General features: G+C 33.3%; 4 protein-coding genes across 6 annotated transcripts in view; all 4 read right to left on the bottom strand.

Annotated features, from left to right (window-relative positions):
- Nucleotides 1-798, bottom strand: part of LOC125857555 (F-box/LRR-repeat protein At3g48880-like) — a 2,154-nt gene extending 1,356 nt beyond the window's left edge. The window contains exon 1 of the mRNA XM_049537150.1: nt 33-798. Within this exon, the coding sequence (XP_049393107.1) occupies nt 33-430 (398 nt within the window). The 5' untranslated portion in view covers nt 431-798. The remainder of the gene's footprint in view (nt 1-32) is intronic.
- LOC125857556 (F-box/LRR-repeat protein At3g48880-like) overlaps nt 1-5,683 on the bottom strand; it is a 49,738-nt gene extending 44,055 nt beyond the window's left edge. For both annotated transcript variants that reach the window (XM_049537153.1, XM_049537151.1), the window contains exon 1: nt 5,629-5,683. The gene's annotated coding sequence lies outside the window, so the exon portion shown is untranslated. The remainder of the gene's footprint in view (nt 1-5,628) is intronic.
- The window catches only part of LOC125857558 (F-box/LRR-repeat protein At3g48880-like), a 104,860-nt gene that overhangs the window by 30,931 nt on the left and 63,156 nt on the right, over nt 1-10,773 (bottom strand). The window lies entirely within an intron of this gene.
- Nucleotides 6,714-10,773, bottom strand: part of LOC125857553 (F-box/LRR-repeat protein At3g48880-like) — a 9,055-nt gene continuing 4,995 nt past the window's right edge. Inside the window, exons 2-3 of the mRNA XM_049537149.1 lie at nt 7,738-8,160; nt 6,714-7,564 (exon numbers count right to left, since the gene is read on the bottom strand). Of these exons, the coding sequence (XP_049393106.1) occupies nt 7,000-7,564; nt 7,738-8,138 (966 nt within the window). The 5' untranslated portion in view covers nt 8,139-8,160 and the 3' untranslated portion in view covers nt 6,714-6,999. The remainder of the gene's footprint in view (nt 7,565-7,737; nt 8,161-10,773) is intronic.

The raw sequence follows: 10,773 nt of genomic DNA, 5'->3' as shown, positions 1-10,773 counted from the left end.
TATAGAAAGATGAAAGTTTATTGGGGGAATACCTCTCGGCAGCAAAAGTCAACTGATTGTCGTTAACATACAAATTGGTATGGAAGATCAATGTTTGTATGTTTCCACGACTGAGGTTCAAGCAAATATTTAGGAGTCCGGTTAATTTTTTTTCAGACGGACTGTCGACATATACGTATGGCTTCAATGGGAGTCTGATGAAATTCGATTGCAACACGGACAAGTCCAGCGTTTTCCAGAGAAGTGGATCACAACAAGCCAATCGCCATGCACGACAAACTTGAGGAATTGCATATATCAACTGGAAAAGGTCAAAGGACAGGAGTATCGTTACCAAGATATTAATATTAAGGTCCTCCCATCTCCTTACAGGAGAATCTCCTTTTTCCATAACAACAGCTTCAATCTTCCTTTTTTTTTGAAACTCCATAAAGCTTCAATCTCCTGAACTCTTGTAGAAACAAGAAAAGGTTATTACTTCTCTAGATCCATGAAGAATATTTGAATTTCTGACGTCAAATTGATGATGCTGATTGTCTTTTTGTGTCAGACAATGAAGAATAAATAGTCAAGCCCTGCAATACGAAGAAACATAAAAGAGTGTACAAATACGTCTGAGGGGTACTGTGATGCCTAAAAGTGAAGAAACTAGGAAAATATAATCTTGAACAGTTGGTTGCAGATAACGACAGAGAACTAAGTTCTTGCTGGCATAGCTGATGGAAATACCACATTTCGGATAAAAATAATCACTACTGAAAGCAAAATCATACAAAAAAGGAGGAAGTAACATTGATTTGCACAAAAATTCCCTGAAGAGGAAATTCAATGTCCTGAGCACAAGGATGGAAAAGCTGAAGACTTGTTGTATGTTTTGAAGGCAAGACAAGTACAAATAGAACTGGTATGGTCCCTTTGTAACCATTCCGCTCTACGCGAATTCAAATTTTCAATACTACTTTACAATAACTTAAATGGAGTGATATGGACATTGAGGATTCATATAGCTATTATTTTATGTGCAAATTAAATCATTATATAAACAAAATGAAAATTCAGTAAATCTAAACCAACCTTGACAAAGAGTTAAACATTAATAACAAGAAAACACACATTTTATCATACCACACTAAATTACTGATAATTGAAATATTTGGAGAACCTTGAATTCAGATCTATATGGACAAAAATCAAATAGCTAGAAAAGGGAGAAAAGAATTCCACAAGGTGTACACCGAATTCTGTTAACACCCACAACAACTATTTTAATCAAGATCCGACATGAGTAAAGAATTAATCAGATAAACAACCATAGAGTTTGTAAGAAGAAGATACGACAGAGAGAGATTTAGGACATGCCTTGAGATTGTTTATTTCACTTCAGTGTGCGCAAAAAATATTGGGTGAAAATTGTGGGAAGTTAGTGTGCTTTGATGAGGAGTGAGTCGTATACGAAATCTTGGTCAAATGAAAATGGAAATGTCATCACCTGTAAATTAATTCTGGTCAACAATCTTTAACATTTTTTTCCTTTTTTGCTATCCTACCTGTTTTTTGATAAACGATAAAAAAAATCTAACCCCTGTAAATTGATTCTGGTCAACAATCTCTAAAATTTTTTCCTTTTTTGCTATCCTACCTGTTTTTTTGATAAATGAAAAAAAATAAAAATCTAAGTGAGATTTTCTTATGAGTTAATACCTCTAAACTCCCTAAACTATTCACATTTTCCAGTTTAACACTTAAATTATGGGGTATTGTGGATAGTTGATGTTAACCCCTAAACTATAGACCACGTGATATGGAGAGTGATAGTCAAAAAGAGCATTTATGTGGACCTAGTACCCTGTGTGATGTACGTCATTTTCTCAGATTCACCTCATTTAGTGCATTACTATTACTTGAACGGCAGCTTACGCAAATTGATTACTTAATTTTCTTTCTATAAATATCAAAGTTATAATTGGCTGGTAAATTTTCTAATACAGTATTATATTTAATAGTTCTCTGTTTTCAGAGAGGATTTTAGTAACGGTCGAAGCCCTCATTTTTGAAGACTTAAGAGACGTAGATTCTCTAAATTACTTGACTTTCATATTCCTTCAACTAATCACTCTCGTAAAATTCTCAGATTAACAATCTGTAATCCTTTCAAGTGTCTAATTAGTAAAGTGACCAACTAAACATTTGATAATGTTTTAATCGTTGGGCTCGCAACTCTATTAATTCAAAGAACACGAGACTCTTACCGTTATTTATTATACACACTAAAGCAACATTGAAAGATTATGCAATACTTGTTATTTTAAAAAAAAATATTTTTGAAGATGATCTTTTACCTTTGCATGTTCAAGCCATTTACCTTGTCTTTCAGTCCCTAGTAAAATGATATAAATGGAAATCAATCAACTACATCTTTAAAATGACATTAGAGGAAGTTATGATAAAAATAATTTTAATGATCATGCATTCATAATCAGGAAGAGATTAGCCGTTTGAAATATGTCAATTGCATTATTTTGAAAATCTTCAAATCATCTAATTTTGAATTTACAGCAAGATTTAAGTGATACAAATGAAATTTACACAAATCTAATGACGTGTCTGCAAGTATTTGTAACATTTGCATTTATGAAAGGAAAAGAGAAGAAGAACAAGAAATCTCCCGAATGGTATCCAAGAGTTCTTCTGAGCATTTAAATTAGATAATGAAAATATATAATTCTTATGTGAGAAATAGGATTTCTTCTTCTTTTCTAAAAAACAAGATAAATGAGTTATATGAGAGTTCTTAAAGTCATACACTGAACGGAAAGGGCTTAAAAATGTCCTAATGTATTGTAAAGGAGAAAAGGCTCACAACAGTCCACTATTATTTGGACTTAGACTCAAAATGATTCTCTTTCTTTCACATGGTGCACTTTTCAGTCATAACCCTTACAATGGTGAATTTTTTAACGGAGACTAAACTTCATATGCTTCTCACGTGTTTCTAATCCTAATATCTAACCTCCATTCTTCTCTACCTCTTAACTCAGACCATCTGTAGGCAAACATATACATATAGAACTAAAAATATATGGTAGTCTTGTTTGTAACTTCTTTTTTGTTTGCTTCCACGTGACCTGCTCGTGATGGATTTTCAACTGGATCAATTTTAGTGAAATTCCCGAAAGTCTACCAGTGTATGAAGGAAAATTTGTTTAAATTGCCTAGAGTTTTTTTGACAGTATTATATTTCAATGGTCCTTTGACTTTTAGATGGTTAACAGGGTCTTCCTAGTCTTCCATAACAACTATATTAATTTCTCACCTACAATTACTTCAAGTTAATAACTTGGTATGTAAATATGTTTCTTGTTGAATGATGGCAAGTTCATTATACCAGCAATGCTTACTAGCTGTTGTTAAATGGGTTGAGATTCAATCGACTAGGTGACAATATTAGTACAAGTCTAAAGCTGTAAATTGGGTTGGCTGTGATAAATTCTCTACACATGGATATAGTATGACTAATTTAGCAGAAAACTAAATATGATGCTATCAGTAACTCTCTTATTATTTTCTCTACCAAAAGTTCCCAACTTAGGCATAAAATTTAGAACTTTCCACAACGAAAATCTAAAAATTCAAATTCAAAGCTTCACATAGAAAGTACTAAATAAGATGAAATTACCTTGTAAAGAAAACCTACGCAAAACACATAATAGCTTAGAACACTATGAAAATTACCTTCTCTGAGAAATATAATATGATAGATCTGACCCTTGATTTCCATCTTCTTTGAGTCATACTGCTCCGATTCCTCTTCAGAAATCTCTCGAGGTTGCATCTGTTCATCGAAATCTCTGGTGGTGAGCATGATCTGGTGAACCAAAAAACTCTGAGACAACATAGTGTAAAAGAAATTGCCGGAGCGAGAGCTGTGATAGAATCTTTCAGTGTTTCCCATAGATCTACAGCCATACTTGTACTTGAAGATGAAGTACAATAGCTTCCTCCATCCATTGAATGAAATTGTCGTTAACATACATATTGTGATGGAAGATCAATGTTTGTTTGTTTCTACGACTGAAGTTCAAGCAAATATTTAAGGTTAATTTTTCTTGAGACAGATTGTCGGCATATATGTACGGCTTCCTTGGGAATCTGATCAAATTTGACTGCAATACTGACAAATCCAGCGTTTTCCAGAGAAATTGATCAGAGCAAGTCAATTGCCATGCACGACAAACTTGAGGAATTACAGATATCAACTGGAAAAGGTTAAAGTATCTTCACCAAGATATCATTATCAAGGTCCTTTCATCTCCTTACAGGAAAATCTCTTTCCATCACCACAGCTTCAATCTTTTTAAAAAAAATTAGAAATGGCATCTTAAAAGCTTCAATCTGCTAAACTCCTGTGGAAATAAGAAAGGTTATTACTTCTCTAGATCCATGAAGAATATTTTTGAAGCTAATCTTTTACCTTGCATGTTCAAGCCATTTACCTTGTCTTTTAGTTCCCAGTAAAAATGATATAAATGGAAATCAATCAGCTACATCTTGAAAATGAGATTAGAAAAAGTTGTGATAAAAATAATTATAATGAACATGCATTCATAATCAGAAAGAGATTTAGACGTTTGAAATATGTCTATCGCATTATTTTGAAACACTTCATATCATCTAGTTTGATATTTACGTCAAGATTAAGTAATCCAAATGAAATTTACACAAATCTAATGATGTGTATACGTATTTGTACTGTTTGCAATAACGATAGGAAAAGAGAAAAAGAACAATAGATCTCCTAGATGGTATTCAAGAGTTCTTATGAGCATTTAAATTTGGTAATGAAAACATGTATTACTTACGTGAGAAATAGGATTTCTTCTTCTTTTTTAGAAAAGAAGATAAATGAGCTATATGAGAGTTTTTAAAATCATACTCTGTACAAAAAGGGACAAAATGTCCTAGCGTATTGGAAAGGAGAAAAGGCTCAAAATAATCCTATTTCTTTCACATGGAACACTAATAGTCCCTATTCTTTGAAAAAGTGGTGCACAACACTATAGTGAATTTTAACACAGACTAAATTTCATATGCTTTGGTGAATTTCTCGAAGGGCTACACCTGTGTAGGAAGGTATAATTGTTTAAATTGCCTAGAGACATTTTGACAATATTATGTTTCGACAGTCCTTTCACTTTAAGATGTTTAACAGTGTCTTCCTAGTCTTCCCTAGCAAATATTAGTTACTCACCCACAATTACTTCCAAGTTAATAACATAGTATATTCATTATACCAGCAAGGTTTGCTAGCTGTTGTTAACTGATAGAGATTCAATCGATTAGGTGATAGTTAGTACAAGTCAAAAGCTGTAAATTGAGTTAGCTGTGATAAAATCTCCACGCATGACTAATTTAGATGAAAATTAAATATTCTATGATCAGTAACTTTCTTTTTTTCTTTTCTCTACCAGAAGTTCCCCAACTTTCATATTAAGCTTAGAACTTTCCACAACAAAAATCTAAGAATTCAAATTCAAAGCTTCACATAGAAAGTACTAAATAAGATGAAAATTACCTTGTAAAGAAAACCTACCCAGAACACATAATAGCTCAGAACAGTATGAAAATTACCTGCTCTGAGAAATATGATAGATCTGACCCTTGATTGCCATCTTCTTTGAATCAATTCCTCTTCAGAAATCTGTCCAAGATGAACTGGAGGTGGCAGAGGTTGGATCTGTTCCTTGAAATATCTATTGGTGAGCATGATATGGTGAACCAAAACACTACGAGACAGCATAGTGTAAAAGAATTTGGCGGAGAGAGAGCTGTGATAGAATCTACAGCCATACTTGTACTTGGAGAAGATGAAGAAGAGGAGACCACAATATAGCTTTCTCCAACAATTGAATGAAATTGAAAATTAATCTACACAAAAATAATATATTACAAGGAATTTTTTTATTTATTTTTTACAGACTTGGACATCTGATTTTATTTACATGAAATCAAATTACTGTTGAACAGTTGAAGTGCAATTTTATTTCATGATTTTAGAATCATGTCATGAAATATCAAATTAGCCAATTTTTTTGAGAATTTCATTTCATAATTTTACATTTTTCTATATAAAAAAATTGACCCATAAATTTATATTTGTAAAAAAAAGTTTATCATTTTGTATTTACATAATTTTTGCGAAAATATTAAAGGAGGATGAAATATTCACAAAATATAAACATGATGATATATTTACTAATGATATTGATTGATACACAACTCAAAGTAAAAAATAGTACACTTCAACTCATGTTCAATTTTTACCTTCTTATGAATTGAAGTTTCTCAATTGTTTGTAGTTTTTTCATAAAGTTTCTCAATTGTTTGTAGTTTGCATCACCTTAATTCTATAAGTAGTTTAGGTATAAAACTCACAAAACTTCCATAAAAGAATAATAACACGTTTAGTTGAGTTTTTAAATATCAGCTTAATAAGAAAAACATTTTTTTCAATTGATTCTTTTCTTTAAAAAAAAGATTACTTTTACTGAATAACAATGTGTTCGATAAATTAATTTTAAAAGCTCTTTTAAGCAACTTAGTGCTTCACCAATTTTTTAAAAACTATTTCTAAGTATAAGTATATATTCTCAAAAGTAATTCCAAATAAGTAATTTGGAAGAAAATCTACTTTTTTCCGTTTTGGAAAGCAACTCTTGCTAATTTCAAAGACATTTATTTTCTCCCATAGTTTAACCAAATATCTCACCTTATTAATGAGAAAATAAACACGTTTAGCATCCCAAAAGCTTAGCAAAACAAAGTATAAGCTTACTATGCTTGGCAATACATATAAAACTGGGTAAAGAATTCACTGTGTACTACGAAAACACAGAAACGAAAAGCACAAGTTCATAGAAACACAGAGAACATGAAACCTACACAAGCTTCCACATTTACTCCAGACCTTCAGCTCATGAAGCAATATCTTCTTAAAAGTTGTCAAACTGCAAGAGATTTCACCTCATCCACTTTCCAGAGGTCTTCTTCATACTTATACCACCTCATAAACCCTTGATCATTTAGAGCACGCTGACACATGATGCATGAGTCACTTATGCAGGTTAGGAATTTGTCTAACCTAGACGCTTTTTCAAGAATTGATTCATCCGGCTCGGTCAGAATATTCATCGGTTCAAGTGGAGGATCTTCAGGGTCTTCGGTAATTATGCAATGAGATATGTTGAGCACTTTCAACTTTTTCAACTCCTCCAAGATAATAGCCAGAGCAGGTTTAGATAACACCGTGCACCTCACACTCAATACTTCCAAGTTTGGAAGAAATGAAGCCAGTGCAGATGCAAACAGCATATCATAGGTCCCCATAATTTTGAGCACGGAAAAATTTTGGCAACTCCTGCCAATTTCCTCGATGACACGTGCAGGATTATTTATACTTGGCATCGTTAGTGATTCAAGATCTTTCCATTTATGAATAGCCCTGCACATTGTTCGCTTTTTAATTTTGTTCCAAGAAGGCATAACTAGGCGTTTAAGCCGTGGACACCTGAAAAAGAGGAGATCTAATTAGCTGTCTTATTCATTTTCACAGTAATTTTTGCTTCTCTAAGAATAATGGTTAGGGATCTGATATCTCTGAAACGTTGCTTGCTGTATGGTTTCTTGATTTAAGTTATAATTATAATACTATAGAAAGATGAAAGTTTATTGGGGGAATACCTCTCGGCAGCAAAAGTCAACTGATTGTCGTTAACATACAAATTGGTATGGAAGATCAATGTTTGTATGTTTCCACGACTGAGGTTCAAGCAAATATTTAGGAGTCCGGTTAATTTTTTTTCAGACGGACTGTCGACATATACGTATGGCTTCAATGGGAGTCTGATGAAATTCGATTGCAACACGGACAAGTCCAGCGTTTTCCAGAGAAGTGGATCACAACAAGCCAATCGCCATGCACGACAAACTTGAGGAATTGCATATATCAACTGGAAAAGGTCAAAGGACAGGAGTATCGTCACCAAGATATTAATATCAAGGTCCTCCCATCTCCTTACCGGAGAATCTCCTTTTTCCATAACAACAGCTTCAATCTTTCTTTTTTTTTGAAATTCCATCATAAAGCTTCAATCTCCTAAACTCCTATAGAAACGAGAAAGGCTATTAGTTCACTAGATCCATGAAGAATATTTGAATTTCTGACGTCAAATTGATATGTTGCTGATTGTGTTTCTGTGTCAGACCATGAAGAATAAAAAGGTAAGCCCTGCAATACGAAGAAACATAGAAGAGTGTACAAATACGTCTGAGGGGTACTGTGATGCCTAAAAGTGAAGAAACTAGGAAAATATAACCTGGAACAGTTGGTTGAAGATAACGATAGAGAACTATGTTCTTACTGGCATAGCTGATGGAAGTATCACATTTCGGATTAAAATAATCCTTACTGAAAGCAAAATCATACAAAAAAGGAGGAAGTAACATTGATTTGCACAAAAATTCCCTGAAGAGGAAAATTCAACGTCCTGAGCACAAGGATGGAAAAGCTGAAGACTTGTCGTATGTTTTGAAGAGCAAGACAAGTACAAAGAGAACTGGTATGGTCCCTTTGTAACCATTTCGCCCTATGCGAATTCAAATTTTCAATACTACTTTACAATAACTTATATGGAGTGATATGGACATTGAGGATTCATATAGCTAATTCCAACTGGTTTGGGATTGAGGTGTAGTTGTACTTTACAATAGCTATGTTTCAAACCTAAACTAATGAGGTCACGTATGTGAACACTCAAATATACATTATGTTCCGTTTGGAGCAGTTTCATTTCAATACTCAGATAATTATCAAGGATGCTCTATTATAAAGATTTTCTATATTTTCTACCGAAATACAAATCAGAAATGAACTAAAAAGATCCTAGCAAACAACATAATTAATACAAGTGTAGCAACATAAAATAAACCTTTAATCCTAACCATTGGAATTACATATGTATCTTGTGCATCATCTATATTTTGTATTTTGTTAATTTTACAAGAATCTCGAAAACTGCAAGTCTTTTGGGACAACTTTCTCCATGTAATTGTAATGTTTACCTCGTCCGTATTAACACCTTCAGCCATCATAGTGTCAACCAATACACCAGTACAATTGTAACTTCGAAGGNCCGGACGGGCAGCATATATGGGTGCCACCCGCCGGCAGTGGAAGCTCTTTGATTTTCTACCAAGATCGTAGAGGCTCTGATACCATGTGAGAAATATAAGAAAAGAATATTATTGAATTGTTGTTATGTCTACATTATTACATTGAGACCCTATTTATAGACTCTAGAATACAATCCTTTACCAAGTAGGATACTATTTAGTATTCCTATTTCTATTTCTATTCCTATTCCTATTCTAATAGGATTGTATAAACTTATTCCTATTCTTATAGGATTGTATAAACCTATTCCTATTCTAATAGGATTGTATAAACCTATTCATATTCTAACAGTTACAAACAAGACTACCATATATCTTTAGTTCTATATGTATATGTTTGCCTGCAGATGGTCTGAGTTAAGAGGGAAGAGAAGAATGGAGTTTAGATATTAGGATCAGAAACATGTGAGAAGCATATGAAGTTTAGTCTCTGTGAAAAAATTCACCATAGTAAGGGTTATGACTGAAAGTGCACCATGAAAGAAATAGAAGCATTTTGAGTCTAAGTCCAAATAATAGTGGACTGTTGTGAGCCTTTTCTTCTTTACAATACATTAGGACATTTTTAAGCCCTTTTCATTCAGAGTATGACTTTAAGAACTCTCATATAACTCATTTATCTTGTTTTTTAGAAAAGAAGAAGAAATCCTATTTCTCACATAAGAATTACTCCCCCCGTTTCACAAGAATGGTCTAGTTTGACTTGACACGGAGTTTAAGAAAATAAAGAAGACTTTTGAATCTTGTGGTCCTAAATTAAAGTTATGTCAAATGTACAAAATTGCCCTTTAATCTTGTGGCCTTAAATATGTCATGTGGAAAGCTGAAATTAAAATGTTACCAAAAAAGGAATGAGGTCATTCTTTTTGAAATAGACTAAAAAGGAAAGGAGGTCATTCTTTTTGAAACGGAGGGAGTATATATTTTCATTATCAAATTTAAATGCTCATAAGAACTCTTGGATACCATTCGGGAGATTTCTTGTTCTTGTTCTCTTTTTTGTTTTTGTTTTTGACAATAGTAACATTTGTAACTAAAAAACCATATTCACAAAAAAGAAGAAAAAGATTATAAGCTGTCCAATGCTAAACCGGGATCTAGATGGACCCTAAAACATCTATGATTGAGTCGGTCTCATTGGAATAGACATTTGTACACCAAAAACAGAACAACAAAATACATTTAAGCTTGACTTCCTGCAGGTTGTTGTCCCTATTTTCAAAACATCTATCATTTCTCTCTCTCTCCATATAGTCCACCATATACAAGCAGGGATCATCCTCCATCTTTCTCTATTTGTAGCCCCAACTCCAGCCTCCTCCCAATTGAAAAGAGTCTCATCAATCTTACTAGGCATACTCCAGGAAATGCCTCTGAGATTAAGGAAAATCTGCCACAGTTGGTCAGTGAAATTGCAGTGTAGAAAGAGGTGTTTTACTGTCTCTGTATCCTTACCACATAAGGAGCATCTGTTGTATAGAGATATACCTTTCTTGGCCACATTGTCCAATGTCAGAACTGCTTCATTGGCTAGCAGCCAGGTGA

This window comes from Solanum stenotomum, chromosome 3 (assembly GCF_019186545.1).
Source record: "Solanum stenotomum isolate F172 chromosome 3, ASM1918654v1, whole genome shotgun sequence".
Classification (NCBI taxonomy): domain Eukaryota; kingdom Viridiplantae; phylum Streptophyta; class Magnoliopsida; order Solanales; family Solanaceae; genus Solanum; species Solanum stenotomum.
Note: the sequence above shows the minus strand (reverse complement) of the source record. Positions and strands in the feature narration are given on the sequence as shown.